Source organism: Ranitomeya imitator, chromosome 4 (assembly GCF_032444005.1).
Source record: "Ranitomeya imitator isolate aRanImi1 chromosome 4, aRanImi1.pri, whole genome shotgun sequence".
NCBI lineage: Eukaryota > Metazoa > Chordata > Amphibia > Anura > Dendrobatidae > Ranitomeya > Ranitomeya imitator.
Genome location: NC_091285.1, coordinates 673351352 through 673368579, shown reverse-complemented (window position 1 = coordinate 673368579; position 17228 = coordinate 673351352). Strand labels below are relative to the sequence as shown.

Here is a 17228-nt window from a genome sequence, read left to right as displayed (position 1 = left end):
ATCTATATCATCTTACTTGGTGCGTTCCGCCAGTCCTAACATTACACTAGCGCCAGGGTCTGGCTAGTGATGACAGACAAACAGCAATCCTTCCGGTATATCCAGCAGCTGGAGGGTAGGTTGGCGGCTCTCGAGAGCGCAACCTCAGCTGTGGATGTGACCGCAGTTGCTGTACAGGCTGCCAGCGTGGCTGCAGCAACTTTGTCCATTGCCACCCCTGTTCCGACATTTTCTCGCCTCCCGCTGCCAGAAAAATTTTCTGGTGATAGCAAATTTTGTAGGGGATTTGTTAGTCAGTGCTCTATTCATCTTGAGCTCCTGGCTGCACGCTTCCCCACAGAGCGGGCTAAGGTGGGATTTATTGTATCTCTATTGTCGGACAGGGCGTTGGAATGGGCTACGCCGCTGTGGGAGCGTGGCGATCATGTGATGCAGAGTGCTCCGCTGTTTTTGAGCACTCTGAAACAGGTCTTTTTAGGACCTCAAGTCACCCATGATACTGCGCTCCAACTGCTGGCATTAACTCAGGGTGAGTCCTTGGTCAGTCATTTTGCCGTCCAATTCCGCACTTTAGCATCTGAGCTGGATTGGTCGGATAAAGCTCTTATCCCCATATTTTGGAGGGGCTTGGCTGACCACGTAAAGGACGCTCTGGCCACTAGGGAGATTCCTACCACACTGGAGGAGTTAATAACAGTCTCCACTCGAATTGATCTCCGTTTTAACGAGCGGAGGTTAGAGCGAGCCCAGTGTAGGCAGAGGTTTCGGCTGGCTCCTACTTTCGCCAAACCTCTGGAATCTCCGGTCCTGGTTCCTGAGTCACATGAGGCCAGAGAAGTGTCACAAGCGGGATCTAAGTCCTGGACCGCTTGTGCACTCAGGGTCTGTCATGTTTGCCAGCAGTCAGGACATCTAGCCACCAGATGTCCTCAGCGGTCAAGGAAACGTCAGCGTCTAGTGGTCGTAGGTGGAGGTACACTAGACACGGCAACGTTTGCCTCTAAATTGTCCTTTAAGGGGACAATTACTATTGGCTCATTCTCCCACTCAGTAGAGCTCTGCGTGGATTCTGGGGCGGAGGGCAATTTTATGTCTTCTGCCTTCGCCCAACGTCACACAATACCCCTGGTTATGCTAGCTCAACCTGTAACGGTACGAGTGGTGAATGGGTCGACACTGCCCTCACAGATAACACACCAGACCATCCCTTTTACTCTGTCCATGTCGCCATCTCATCAGGAGATTATTTCTCTGCTCGTCATTCCAGAGGGAATTGATGAGATCCTGTTGGGAATACCTTGGCTACGGTACCACTCTCCTCATATCGAGTGGTCCTCAGGCAGAATTCTGGGATGGGGTGAATCTTGTGGGGGTAGGTGTCAGAGGGAGTGCGTTCAGGTTGCTACAACAGAGGTACCCGCAGATCTATCCTCTCTCCCCAAGCAGTATTGGTCTTATGCAGACGTGTTCTCCAAAAAGGCGGCGGAGACCCTTCCGCCCCATCGCCCCTATGACTGTCCTATTGACCTCTTGCCTGGTGCTGAGCCTCCCCCGGGTAGAGTCTATCCGCTATCTCTCCCGGAGACGGAGGCAATGTCACAGTACATCCAGGAAAATCTGGCAAGAGGGTTCATCAGGAAGTCAGTGTCACCTGCTGGGGCAGGATTCTTCTTCGTGCAGAAGAAGAATGGGGAATTGCATCCATGCATAGACTACAGGGGTCTTAACGCCATCACCGTTAATAATAAGTATCCTTTGCCTCTGATATCCGAGCTATTCGATAGGCTTCGGGGAGCAAGGGTATTTACTAAGTTAGATCTGCAGGGTGCTTACAACCTGATTCGCATCCGTGAGGGGGACGAATGGAAGACGGCGTTTAACACCAGGGATGGGCACTATGAATATCTGGTGATGCCCTTCGGGCTCTGTAATGCCCCAGCAGTTTTCCAAGACTTTGTGAACGACATCTCCGGGATATGCTTTCCACCTCGGTCGTAGTCTATCTGGATGATATTCTCATCTACTCTCCAGATATTGACTCCCACCGGAGAGATGTTAGCAAAGTCTTCGACCTCCTACGGGCAAACTCTCTCTATGCCAAGTTGGAGAAGTGTATGTTTGAGCAGGAGTCCTTACCTTTCCTAGGCTACATCATCTCAGCCCAGGGATTGGCTATGGATCCTGCCAAACTACAGGCTGTGATGGACTGGCAGGAACCCCATTCTCTTAAAGCGGTGCAGCGCTTTATGGGATTCATCAATTATTATCGCCAGTTCATCCCGCACTTCTCAACTTTGGTAGCTCCCGTGTTTGCCCTCACCAAAAAGGGGGCGAATCCCAAATTGTGGTCTGAGGAGGTCTCCAAGGCCTTTATCTCTATAAAGTCACACTTCGCTAGCGCTCCCATTCTACATCGCCCCGATGTTGATAAGCCATTTATCATGGAGGTGGATGCCTCTTCTGTTGGTGCTGGAGCAGTCCTCTTCCAAAAGGATGCTCAAGGTCGGAAGCATCCATGCTTTTTTTTCTCCAAGACCTTCGCACCAGCAGAGAGGAATTATTCCATCGGGGACAGGGAGTTGCTAGCCATGAAGTTGGCTTTCTCGGAGTGGAGACATCTCTTGGAGGGAGCACGTTTTCCCTTCCAAGTCTTCACAGACCATAAAAATTTGGTGTACCTGCAGACAGCTCAGCGGTTGAATTCTCGTCAGGCCAGATGGTCCTTGTTCTTCTCCCGGTTTCATTTCACCCTCCATTTCCTTTCTGGGGAGAAGAACATTCAGGCCGACGCTCTCTCTCGCTCCGTTGTGTCATCTGCGGAGGAGGAGGAGCCTCGGCTTATTGTCCCCACCGAGAGCTTGAGAACTGTGGCTCTGGTTTCGCTGGAGTCTGTGCCCCCGGGCAAGACTTTTGTTCCATCCAGTTTGCGACCGGAGGTTCTTTCTTGGGCGCACTCGTCCAGGGTGGGTGGACATTTTGGTACTAAAAGGACATCTGAGCTACTGGTGAGGACATACTGGTGGCCGCATATGGCCCGTGATGTCGCGGAGTATGTTCGGGCGTGTGTCTCTTGTGCCAGGAACAAGACTCCTCGGCAACGGCCAGCTGGTTTGCTTTATCCTCTGCCCGTGGCGGACAGGCCCTGGGAGATGGTCGGGATGGACTTTGTGGTGGGCTTGCCCAAGTCTCGTAACTGCACCATTATCTGGGTGATCACCGACCATTTTTCCAAAATGGTGCATTTGGTGCCTCTTCCACGGCTACCATCTGCACGGGCGTTGGCTGTCTTGTTTATCAAGCATATCTTTCGCCTACACGGTATGCCAGACAAAATTGTTAGTGACCGGGGTCCCCAGTTTGCGTCTCGATTCTGGAGAGAGCTTTGTCGTCTACTCAGTATTGAGTTAAATCTCTCTTCGGCATATCATCCAGAGACGAATGGGTTGGTTGAAAGGGCCAACCAGACCTTGGTCACATATCTGCGACATTTTGTTTCTGCCAGGCAGGATGACTGGGCATCCTTGCTACCGTGGGCAGAGTTTGCACTTAACAATGCCGTAGCCGACTCCACCGGTCAGACTCCATTCCTCTTAAATTACGGCCAGCATCCGCGTGTTCCTGTGCCCATGCCTGTGTCTTCCGCTGACTCCAGGGTGGCAGACTGGGCTGTGGAGGCACGGCACATTTGGGATCGCACGCAGGATGCCATTCGGGCCTCCAAGGAGAGAATGAGGTCCTCCACCGATGTTCATCGGCGCCCCGCTCCGACCTTTGCCCCTGGCGACTTGGTGTGGCTCTCCGCCCGTAACATCAGGCTGCGAGTTGAGTCCACTAAGTTTGCTCCTCGCTACTTGGGTCCCTTCAAAGTTCTAGAACAGGTTAATCCCGTGGTCTACCGTCTGGCTCTTCCTCCACGCTTGGGTATCACCGACACCTTTCACGTATCCCTCTTGAAACCCGTATACATGTCCCGGTTTTCCGAGTCATCTGTCGGGACATCGGGTTCATCTACGGACGAATATGAGGTGAACGCTATTTTGGGGTGCAAGGTGGTACGCGGCAAAAAGTTATATTTGGTGGATTGGAAGGGTTATGGCCCACAGGACAGATCATGGGAACCTGCTGAAAACATTCGGGCCCCACAGCTCATTGCTGCCTTCGAGCGTAGCGAGGCCCAAGGAGGGGGGGGCCCTAGGAGGGGGGGTAATGTTAGGTCTCGAGTTCCCACTTCTGCACAGGGGGAATCTCGGGCCGTCTCCGCTGCGGTCTCCCATTCCTATCCAGCCACAGTGGAGTCTGCTCAGCAGGGACGTCGGTCCCAGCGTCTTGCTCGGTCTCGCTCTGTACAGAGAGTTACTGCTGCTTCTTCAGCTCCTGCCATTAAAGTCAGTGCTGGTCAGCAACGAGCGGACTTCTCTGGGACTAAGTCCTTATTTGCGCACACTGAGCATGCCCAGGGCAAGATCTCCCGTTGGAGATCGAGGGTCATGTGCTCAGGCTCTGCAGCGCATTCCATTGGTCCTCTTGGCAGGTCTTGGAAGGGCAAAGTTTCTGTGGCCACTTCCTGTCCTGCAACTATATAAACTGCGCATGACCGCACGGCCATGCGCTAGTGTACAATTATTGTGTGTGTGTAGATGGATTATGTCGATGGATGAAAGCTCCTAAGTATCCCTCCCTAGAGTTGTTGATTGCTCGCGGATGATGGTAGCTCTCTAGCGCCCGACTATCCATCTGTATGTTACACACATCACAGCGTCCTATAGCTGTGCCTGCCAGTACGGCGCCGTGCGCTTGCATTGCGCTTTCCATATCCAAGCCTGGGTGGTTAGTGGCGTCCGTCAGTGCGGCATCGCACGCACTCTTGTGCTCATTTATTACTAATAAGGTTCATTACACACCCAGTTGCGGTGTTGTGCCAGCAAGGGTCTAATCAGACTTCAATCCCTTTCGGGGTTAAGTTCGCTGACTACTTGCTCGCGCTCTATGTGCGGTACCGCGGTCCTGTGACTTAACAGGATCGCTTTCTTCACGTTGGGTGAGGTTTAACCCACGTGTTTATACTTTTAGTACCGCCATATAGTCTGTCGTTCACTAGCAGCGGGTTTCGCCTGCACGGTGGACCCCGGACTGCGAACGCATCTATATCATCTTACTTGGTGCGTTCCGCCAGTCCTAACAGCTGTAAATTTATTTTAGCAGTGCAGGGGTTAATCTGCTCAGTTGAGAGCTCCTGGAGGTTAAGGCTCTCAGCTGTGCACTTTTAGCCACTCCCATCTCCTATATAATCTGGGGCCTGGCTAGCACTCATTGTCAGAGCTGGCTTATGCTGCATTACTGGAGATTGTTGGTTGTTATTATTGGAGAAGGCATTTGGAGGATGTATCTCTTCTTCTCCTATTTTGGTTTCACCACACCTTCCACTCCCCATGGTTTTCCTCTGTTATATTTGTGTGTATATTTGTATAATTGCTTTTTTCTTTATCCCTGTTCGTATTACCTTGTTAGTCTGGTTGGTGTATTGTTGTACACTGCTACGCCCCTCTTCCCTGAGTGTGGGAAGGGTACAGACTGAGGGTGGATATATTGGGCATAAATATGCATACTATAGCTTTATAAACTATTTTGGCACTTTATTGCACTATGACACTTTTGATCTATGGGTCTTAATCTTAATTTATTTTTTACATATATATTATGATGATACTATTGACCCTTATAGATCTATTTCTTATTGCAATTCTTGCACATTAGCTTTGTATAATGTTTGAGCCACGCTGTCCTTTAACGATATAAGATCCTGTGTCTACTTTCTGCGGGTATAAATAAATAAATTTGACATGTTCTAATGTCCCTTATACATATATATTTTTTCAGTATTGATTAATTATAATAGATTTTATATGAACCATTATGAACTATACATATTGTAGTTAGTCCCTGCATCATCTCGCTTTTTTATTCATCTGTTTTCGTTTTCCCTTATATCATAGATTGTGTTATGTTTTATAATTAAATAAAATTAAGTTTATTATATTTGCTGGAGTCATGCATTATATTGTAGGTATAAATATATATATATATATATATATATATATATATATATATATATATATATATACCAAAATAACACCCAAACTTATGTATTCAATCATTGTTTAAAAACCTCACCACTGATGGACATTAATATGGGCTACCACTGCAGAAAAGAAAGTATAACTAAATGATGAGCCGCCTCATGATGATTGGAGGAACCGTAATCTTACCGTCAACTTATTGGATCCAAAAAATTGATTATTGCTGTTTACTGAGACTCTGCTTGTTACTAAAGTGAATCTCTTCCGGGGAAAGTCATGGATTGAGATGTCAGCATCAAACCCAGTACCCTGTCCATCTACAATAATGGTCTCTTCGCTGTCCACACGCAGCACATTGGGTGTTATCAGGCTGCATCTAATAGGAAAAAAAAACAGGAAGAAAAGAGGTCAATATTTAAAATCTGCCACAGAACATTCCAAACTCTATTATCTGACCTCATGAACAAAGATTACATTGAGCTGGTCAGGATTAGATAAAAGGATCTGATTTTTTTCCCCAGAAAAATAGCGTTTCCCTTTAAATTGCTTGAATTAGGCATTGCGGCACAGTTCCTTATCCTGAATATCTTCTAGAACATAGTAACATAGTTATTAAGGTTGAAGAAAGACTTTAAGTCCGTCTAGTTCAACCCATAGCCTAACCTAACTTGCCCTAACATGTTGATCCAGAGGAAGGCAAAAAAAAACATGTGACAAAGAGTAAGCTCCACATTGGGGAAAAAAATTCCTTCCCAACTCCACATAAGGCAATCAGACTAGTTCCCTGGATCAACGCCCTATCAAGGAATCTAGTGTATATACCCTGTAACATTATACTTTTCCAGAAATGTATCCAGTCCCCTCTTAAATTTCAGTAATGAATCACTCATTACAACATCATACGGCAGAGAGTTCCATAGTCTCACTGCTCTTACAGTAAAGAATCCGCGTCTGTTATTATGCTTAAACCTTTTTTCCTCCAGACGTAGAGGATGCCCCCTTGTCCCTGTCTCAGGTCTATGATTAAACAGATCATCAGAAAGGTCTTTGTACTGTCCCTCATATATTTATACATTAAAATAAGATCACCCCTTAGTCTTCGTTTTTGCAAACTAAATAGCCCCAAGTGTAATAACCTATCTTGGTATTGCAGACCCCCCAGTCCTCTAATAACCTTGGTCGCTCTTCTCTGCACCCGCTCTAGTTCAGCTATGTCTTTCTTATACACCGGAGACCAGAACTGTGCACAGTATTCTAAGTGTGGTCGAGCTAGTGACTTGTATAGAGGTAAAATTATATTCTCCTCATGAGCATCTATGCCTCTTTTACTGCATCCCATTATTTTATTTGCCTTTGTAGCAGCTGCCTGACACTGGAGACTAAATGTGAGTTTGTCATCCACCCATACACCCAGGTCTTTTTCATTGACGGTTTTGCCCAGAGTTTTAGAATTAAGCACATAGTTATACATCTTATTACTTCTACCCAAGTGCATGACCTTACATTTATCCCCATTAAAGCTCATTTGCCATTTATCAGCCCAAGCTTCTAGTTGACATAAATCATCCTGTAATATAAAATTGTCCTCCTGTGTATTGATTACCCTGCAGAGTTTAGTGTCATCTGAAATATTGAAATTTTGCTCTGAATGCCCCCTACAAGGTCATTAATAAATATGTTAAAAAGAAGAGGGCCCAATACTGACCCCTGTGGTACCCCACTGCTAACCGCGACCCAGTCCGAGTGTGCTCTATTAATAACCACCCTTTGTTTCCTATCCCTGAGCCAGCTCTTAACCCACTTGCACATATTTTCCCCTATCCCCATTATTCTCATTTTAAGCATCAACCTTTTGTGTGGCACTGTATCAAAAGCTTTTGAAAAGTTCATATACACTACATCCACTGGGTTCCCTTGGTCCAGTCCGGAACTTACCTCTTCATAGAAGCTGATCAGATTAGTCTGACATGAACGGTCCCTAGTAAACCCGTGCTGATACTGGGTCATGAGGTTATTCCTCTTCAGATACTCCAGTATAGCGTCCCTTAGAATGCCCTCCAGGATTTTACCCACAGTAGAGGTTAAGCTTACTGGCCTATAATTTCCGAGTTCAGTTTTTGTCCCCTTTTTGAATATTGGCACCACATTTGCTATACGCCAGTCCTGTGGTACAGACCCTGTTATTATGGAGTCTTTAAAGATTAAAAATAATGGTCTATCAATGACTGTACTTAGTTCCTGCAGTACTCGGGGGTGTATCCCATCCGGGCCCGGAGATTTGTCAATTTTAGTGATTTTTAGACGCCGACGTCTAAAGATAGGATAATAGAAGTTTTTAAACCCTGTGATTTATCATGATTCGAGCTTGCGAGCAGGGCCCTCACTCCTCCTGGTATCTATTTTGAACTGTGATTTCTGTTATGCTGTAATGGCTATTGTCTGTACAAGTCCCCTCTATAATTTGTAAAGCGCTGCGGAATATGTTGGCGCTATATAAATAAAATTATTATTATAAGATAATTGGCCGTGTAGGAATTACACATTTGTTTTCCTTATTTCACCTGTAAAAAACCAAGTCACTAATTACCACATCGCAAAACTATGGCAAATCAGTATGAAAAGAGCCTGATGTATGAGGTTTGATGTATCTCATCCTTTATATGTGCGCATGCGCCAAGGGTAGCAGCTAACCTCAACTTCAGTCCATGTAGCTGACACATCTAACCACCAGTGGTGCATAGAGTAAGGCTCTATGTCGCAAAATAACAAGTAGAAAATCAATACTAGAAGAAGTTTGTCCAACATCGTGTCCAAAAAATTCCAAATTAAATAAAAAAATACTTTATTTCATCATAATTAAAAAATAATGATTCCTGGTGAACCTGCCTACTTGTTTGGAAACTAAATGGTTCTAAAGGTAATCATACCTCTTTAGACTCAATAGAACTAAAGGTACCGTCACACATACCGATTTCTTTAACGATATCATTGCTGTGTGACGCCGATCCAGCGATGTGTTCACTGGTAACCAGGGTAAATATCGGGTTACTAAGCGCAGGGCCGCGCTTAGTAACCTGATATTTACCCTGGTTACCATTTTAAAAGTAAAAAAAAAAAACACTACATACTTACATTCCGGTGTCTGTCACGTCCCCCGCCTTCAGCTTCCCGCACTGACTGTGAGCACTGGCCGTAAACCACAGCGGTGAAATCACCGCTGTGCTCTGCTTTACGGCCGGCCGGCGCTGACACAGTCAGTGCGGGAAGCTGACAGCGGGGGACGTGACAGACACTGGAATGTGAGTATGTACTGTTTTTTTTTTTTTACATTTACAATGGTAACCAGGGTAAACATCGGGTTACTAAGCGCGGCCCCGCGCTTAGTAACCCGATGTTTACCCTGGTTACCCGGGGACTTCGGCATCGTTGGTCGCTGGAGAGTTGTCTGTGTGACAGCTCTCCAGCGACCACACAACGACTTACCAACGATCACGGCCAGGTCGTATCGCTGGTCGTGATCGTTGGTAAATCGTTTAGTGTACCGGTACCTTAAGGAGGTAATGGCGCCAATGATATTATTACTATGTATGATAAGGAAGTAAAAGCCATCTGTCAGTAGGACAGTCTATAGGCCGTCTATATGAGCATGTAGGTCAAAGGAAGCTAAATAAAATGCTACCTTGATATTTGAGATTTGATGTCTTATTCCAGAGAAATCCAGGCTTTTCTTAATATGTAAATGAACTGTTAAGATCTATGGGTCGGACATAGATCTCCCCAAGAATCTGCCTCCAGAGCTTGTTATAAATGAAAGGTGAGTGCTAAGGAAGGAGATCTGTGTCACACCCATAGATTTTAACATCTCATTTACATATTTTAGAAAAACATGTATTTCTATGGAATAAGACATCGGATGGTAGATATCAAGGTATAATTTTATTAATCTTCCTATGACCTACAGCAGGGGTGTCAAACTGCATTCCTCGAGGGCTGCAAACAGGTCATGTTTTCAGGATTTCCTTGTACTGCACAGGTGGTAATTTAATCACCTACACAAATAATGAGTTGGTGATTAAATTATCACCTGTGCAGTACAAGGAAATCCTGAAAACATGACCTGTTTGCAGCCCTTGAGGAATGCAGTTTGACACCCCTGACCTACAGTACATGTCCATATAGATGGATTAGGAAGGTTGATCCTACTGACAGATTCCCTTTAACATTGCTACAAGTACCGCGTTAATAACTTGTCATGAACAAACGGTGTTGATCACTTCCTCGTGTGGGTAAGGAAACCTTTCCGATTGCATTACCGGATAAGCTATTGACATTGTCTATGCATTAACTTAAAAAAATTAAGCAACGCTCCTGATAATTTTACAAGGAGACGGGTTTTGAGCATCACTAATGTGTTTTAGGAAGCGGGACATAAACATATTGCATATTGCATTTTTTGAATTTTATCAAATTGATCACAAATATACTGGAACAGTTAAGAAAGGAATATATTTTACCTGTGACCTACCACTGGTCAAAAACATACTGTTAGATCCTTTCTTAACTGTACGTTTAGGATTAGAGATGAACCGATCGATCCAAAGAGGATGGAGATCAGATCAAAAATTTCAGTTCGACGCAAATTTGAAAACTTAGTGAATCAATTCATAATGTGAAAAAAAAATTGTTGTATCCATGTCCGGTCCAACATGGTTCCTCCCCGTCTACCGTTACTTTGACAGAGCCGCTTCACACTGGTTTGAAAACAAGAAATGTTTCAAAATGTTTATGCACCTCAATGTTGCGCAAACATGTGGCGGCTTTCCAAAGGTTTTTCTGCTAGGTTTCCAGAGAAAACACTTTGATGAATCCCTGACATAGTCAGATAGATTTTTTGTCTATTCTTTTTTACAACTAGGATTAAAAACAGTATTTTTATGTTCTGCATTTTTGGAAATGTGGCTGGACGAGCTTTTTTTTTTTAAGACCGTATAATGAAGGCTGCCTGTTGTTCGTTTTGTTTAGGTTTCCTAATCCAATTTTTAAAAGTAAAACCAAATTTGTGGATCATAAAGGAGGAGAAAGTATAGCGCAGTGAAGTACCAATACCTGGTGTACAAACAACAGTATCACTGTGCTTGATTGGCAGCAAACTCATCTGACCTTAACCCCATGGAGAATCTATGGGGTATTGTCAAGAGGAAGATGAGAGACACCAGACCCAACAATGCAGACGAGCTGAGGGCTGCTATCAAAGCAACCTGGGCTTCTATAACCCCTCAGCAGTGCCACAGGCTGATCGCCTCTATGCCACGCCACATTGATGCAGTGATTGATGCAAAATAGGCCCCGACGAAGTATTGAGTGCATTTACTGAACATACATTTAAGTAAGACAACATTTTTGATGTTATAAAGTATTCTAATTTACTGAGATAATGACTTCTGGGTTTTCATTGGTTGTAAGCCATAATCATCAACATTAACAGAAATAAACACTTGAAATAGATGTAATGACTATATAATATATGAGATTCACTTTTTGTATTGAAAAACTGCAATAAATTAACTTTTTTATGATATTCTAATTTTGTGAAATGCACCTGTATCTATCTATTATCTATCTATTGATCTATCATCTATCTATTATATATCTATCTATTATCTATTTATCTAACCTTTATCTATCTATCATTTATTTATCTGTTATCTATCTATATCTATCATCTATTATCTATCTATTATCAATTTATTATATATTATCTATCTATCTATCATCTAGCTATTACCTATATCTATTATCTATCTATTGATAATCTATTATCTATCTATTATCCATTTATCTATCGGTTTTCTAGCTCTCTATTATCTCTTATCTATCTATCTACCTATCTTTTTATCTACATGTATGTTCTCCCCGTGTTTGCCCGGGTTTCCTCCGATTTCCTCCCAAACTCCAAAGACATCCTGATAGGGAAATTAGACTGTGAGCCCCAATGGGGACAGAGATGATGATGTCTGTAAAACACCACGGAATATGATGGCGCTGTAAAAGCAAAGCAAAAACAAACAAAAAAACAATCTGCCATCTATCAATGATACAAATACCTATATATGTCTAATCTATATTTGAACAATATGATAGCAAGAAATACCTTTTCTTCTCTTCTTACCCGTCATTGCCTCCTCAGATTCCCCGACATGCTGGATGTTGTGTTTACATTAACAGTGAGTGTATGTATATATAATTATATGTGCGGCTCTATATACTCAGTATATATATATATATATATATATATATATATATATATATATATATATATATATATATATATAGTCCTGAATGCTGCTGCCAGGATCATATTCCTCACCAACCGTTACACCGATGCCTCTACCTTGTGCCAGTCATTACACTGGCTACCCATCCACTCCAGAATCCAGTACAAAACTATTACCCTCATCCACAAAGCTCTCCATGGCTCAGCACCACCCTACATCTCCTCCCTGGCATCAGTCTACCACCCTACCCGTGCCCTCCGCTCCGCTAATGACCTCAGGTTAGCATCCTCAATAATCAGAACCTCCCACTCCCGTCTCCAAGACTTTACACGTGCTGCGCCGATTCTTTGGAATGCACTACCTAGGTTAATGCGATTAATCCCCCATCCCCACAGTTTTAAGCGTGCCCTAAAAACTCATTTGTTCAGACTGGCCTACCGCCTCAATGCATTAATGTAACGATCCCTGTGTGGCCTATTTATAATAAAAAAAAAAAAAAAATGTTCTCATTCACTTTATGCAGTTATTAGCCCTCTGTGTCTGTACTGCTACATACTTAGGCAGTTAACTGGTTCATGCAGCTTTACATGAACACCTGAGCCTTACACTATAGCTGGTCCGAATAACTAAAGCAATTGTTACCATCCACCTCTCGTGTCTCCCCTTTTCCTCATAGTCTGTAAGCTTGCGAGCAGGGCCCTCATTCCTCCTGGTATCTGTTTTGAACTGTATTTCTGTTATGCTGTAATGTCTATTGTCTGTGCAAGTCCCCTCTATAATTTGTAAAGCGCTGCGGAATATGTTGGCGCTATATAAATAAAAATTATTATTATTATTATTATTATTATATATTAGATGTATGGGTCAGCTTATACTCACGGCGGCTGCGCGTACGACCCGATGAGTCCATACAGCAGGATGAGACACAGAGCTCCGAGCCCCATGATGCTTCCTGGGGTATGTGCAGATGAGGACTGGCGGGGGACTTATAAAGATATTTTGTCTGCTCTCTCGCATTCTGATCCAATAGTAATATTAATCAGTAACAGAAGAGATTCAAGGATTTAGGTATGTAAACATTTGGCAGCCGGACAAATACAGGCAAGAGTATTACAAAATCACCGCTGCTGGGAAATGACACAACCCCAGTATAAGGGATCAGTGTACAATGCAGAGCGGGGGCAGAAAATAGGGGATTACAGAGGTGATTGCCTAACAGAGGAGCTCTGCTGAGAGCCTGCGCGTTATATAGTGACACCAGTACAGGACTATAGGGGTCACGATTAGGCTATATTCACACGCTGAGTTTTTGCAGCATTTTTTATGCACATTAGAAGCTGTTTTTTTACAGTATGAGATTTTAGAAGTCTGTTAGGGCTAGCAGAACGCACCGAGTAAAAATAGATGTTTATTATAAATGGTGCGTTCGCAGCCCGGGGTCCACCGTGCAGGAGGAACCTGCTGCTAGTGAATGGCGGCACTGTTTGGAGGTATAGACTAGCTCTGTTACCTCACAGAGCAGCCGCGAGAGGAAAGCACTGCGCCCTGTTAGCCTCACAGGAGCACAAGCTTACTGCCGCACTGAAACCAGTCAGTGGTTATGCACACAAGCAATCTCCTCACCGGAGGTGCCGGTATTCTAGGGGCTTATTTCAGCCAGGTCCCTGAATCACGTTCACACAATCTCCTCGCCGGAGGTGCCAGCATTCTAGGGGCTTATTTCAGCCGGGTCCCTGAACACATACAGTACATGCATAACCACACTGGCGCAAAGCACATATTAGAATTGATACTAGCGCATGGCCGTGCGGCCATGAGAGCCTAAAATAGTTGCAGCACGTTTAAGACCTTTCAAAGAAGGACCAATGGAGTTGCTGCAGTACCTGAGCATGTGACCCCAGATCTCCACTGAGAGATCTTGCCCTGGGCATTCTCAGAGTGCAAAGCAGGACTTAGTCCTAGCACCTACAAGGACCTTCCAAGAAGGACCAATGACCTAGCTGCATCTGATCATGTGACCCTCGATCTCCACTGAGAGATCTTATTCTGGGTATGCTCAGAACATGAAAAGCAGGACTTTGTCCCAGAAGCGTCTGCTCGCCGCTGCCCAGCACTGACTTCAATGGCAGAAGCAGGAAATGCAGCAGTAACTCTTAGCACAGAGTCAGAATGAGTGAGATGCTGGGATCGACATCTCCGCTGAGCAGGCTCCACTGTGGCAGGAGAAGAATGGGAGACCGCAGCCCGAGATTCCCCCTGTGCTGAGGCAGGAACTCGACCCCTAACATTACCCCCTCTCAGGGCCCCCCTCCTTGGGCCTCGCTACGTTCGAAGGCACCAATGAGCTGCAGAGCCCCAATGTGCTCAGCAGGCTCCCAGGATCTATCCTCAGGGCCGTAACCCTTCCAGTCCACCAAATTAAATTTTTTGCCACGTACCACCTTGCACCCCAAAATAGCGTTTACCTCGAAATCGTCCGTAGACGAACGCGATGTCCCAGCAGATGACTCAGAAAACCGGGACATGTATACGGGCTTAAGGAGGGACACATGAAAGGTGTCGGTGATACCAAGGCGTGGAGGAAGGGCTAGACGGTAGACCACAGGATTAACCTGTTCAAGGACCTTGAAGGGACCCAAGTAGTGAGGTGCAAACTTAGTGGACTCTACATGCAGCCTGATGTTACGGGTGGAGAGCCACACTAAATCGCCAGGAGCAAAGGTCGGGGCAGGGCGCCGATGTGCATCGGCGGAGGACCTCATTCTCTCCTTGGAGGCCCGAATGGCATCCTGAGTGCAGTCCCAAATGTCCCGTGCCTCCACAGCCCAGTCTGCCACCCTGGAGTCAGCAGAGGACGCGGGCATAGGCACAGGAACCCGCGGATGCTGGCCGTAATTAAGGAGGAAAGGAGTCTGACCGGTGGAGTCGGCTACAGCATTGTTAAGGGCGAACTCTGCCCATGGTAATAAAGATGCCCAGTCATCCTGCCTGGCAGAAACAAAATGTCGTAAATATGTGACCAGAGTCTGATTGGCCCTCTCTACCAACCCATTCGTCTTGGGATGATATGCTGAAGAGAGATTTAACTCAATGCTGAGAAGATGACAAAGCTCTCTCCAGAACCGAGACGCAAACTGGGGACCCCGGTCACTGACAATTTTGTCTGGCATGCCGTGTAGGCGAAAGATGTGTCTTATGAACAACGCTGCCAAGGCCCGTGCAGAAGGTAACCGTGGAAGCGGCACCAAATGCACCATTTTTGAGAAATTATCGGTAATAACCCAAATGATGGTACAGCCGCGAGACTTGGGCAAACCCACTACAAAGTCCATCCCGACCATCTCCCAGGGCCTGTGTGCCACCGGCAAGGGATAGAGTAACCCAGCCGGCCGTTGTCGAGGAGACTTATTTTTGGCGCATGAGACACACACCAGAACGTAATCTCTGACATCTCGGAGCATATGCGGCCACCAGTACGTCCTCGCCAGCAGCTCAGATGTCCTTTTTGTCCCAAAGTGTCCACCCATCCTGGAGGAATGAGCCCAAGAGAGAACCTCCGGTCGCAAATTTATGGGCACAAAAGTCTTGCCCGGAGGCACAGACTCAAGCGACACCAGAGCCACGGTTCTCGGCCTCTCAGAAGGGACAATAAGCCAAGGCTCTTCTTCCTCCTCCTCAGATGACACAACAGAGCGAGAAAGGGCGTCAGCACGAAAGTTCTTCTCCCCAGCGAGATAATGGAGGGTGAAGTGGAATCGGGAGAAGAACAAGGACCATCTGGCCTGGCGAGAATTTAGCTGCTTGGCTGTCTGCAAATATAGCAAATTTTTGTGGTCTGTGAAGTCTTGAAAGGGAAAACGAGCCCCCTCCAAGAGATGTCTCCACTCTGAGAAAGCCAACTTCATCGCTAGCAACTCCCTGTCCCCGATGGAATAATTCCTCTCCGCTGGTGTGAAGGTCTTGGAGAAGAAGAAGCATGGATGCTTCCGACCTTGAGCATCCTTTTGGAAGAGGACTGCTCCAGCAACAACAGAAGAGTCATCCACCTCCATTATAAATGGCTTATCGACATCGGGACGATGTAGGATGGGAGCGCTAGCAAAATGAGACTTAATAGAAGAAAAGGCCCTGGAGACCTCTTCAGACCACATTTTGGGATTAGCTCCCTTCTTTGTGAGGGCTACCAAGGGAGCTACCAAAGTTGAGAAGTGGGGAATGAACTGGCGGTAATAATTAATGAACCCCATAAAGCGCTGCACCGCTTTAAGCGAATGGGGTTCTTGCCAGTCCATCACAGCCTGTGGTTTGGCAGGATCCATAGCCAATCCCTGGGCGGAGATGATATAGCCCAGGAAATGTAAAGACTCCTGCTCAAACACACACTTCTCCAACTAAAGAGAGTTTGCCCGTAAGAGGTCGAAGACTCTGCCAACATCTCTCCGGTGGGAGTCAATATCTGGAGAGAAGATGAGAATATCATCCAGATAGACTACGACCGAGGTGGAAAGCATATCCCGGAAGATGTCATTGACAAAGTCTTGGAAAACGGCTGGGGCATTACAGAGCCCGAAGGGCATCACCAGATAGTCATAGTGCCCATCTCTGGTGTTAAATGCCGTCTTCCAATCGTCCCCCTCACGGATGCGAACCAGGTTATAAGCTCCCCGCAGGTCTAATTTGGTAAATAACTTAGGTCCCCGTAGCCTATCAAAACGCTCAGAAATCAGGGCCAGCGGGTACTTATTCTTAATGGTGATGGTGATAAGACCCCTGTAATCTATGCACGGACATAATTCTCCATTCTTCTTCTGCACGAAGAAGAACCCTGCCCCTGCTGGTGACACTGACTTCCTAATGAACCCTCTTGCCAAATTCT

At 45.6% G+C, this 17228-nt stretch overlaps 1 protein-coding gene across 1 annotated transcript in view; it reads right to left on the bottom strand.

The window, feature by feature from the left end:
• LOC138677283 (complement C3-like) overlaps positions 1-13379 on the bottom strand; it is a 124681-nt gene extending 111302 nt beyond the window's left edge. Inside the window, exons 1-2 of the mRNA XM_069767314.1 lie at positions 13232-13379; positions 6267-6453 (exon numbers count right to left, since the gene is read on the bottom strand). Of these exons, the coding sequence (XP_069623415.1) occupies positions 6267-6453; positions 13232-13296 (252 nt within the window). The 5' untranslated portion in view covers positions 13297-13379. The remainder of the gene's footprint in view (positions 1-6266; positions 6454-13231) is intronic.
• Positions 13380-17228: the final 3849 nt, after the last annotated feature.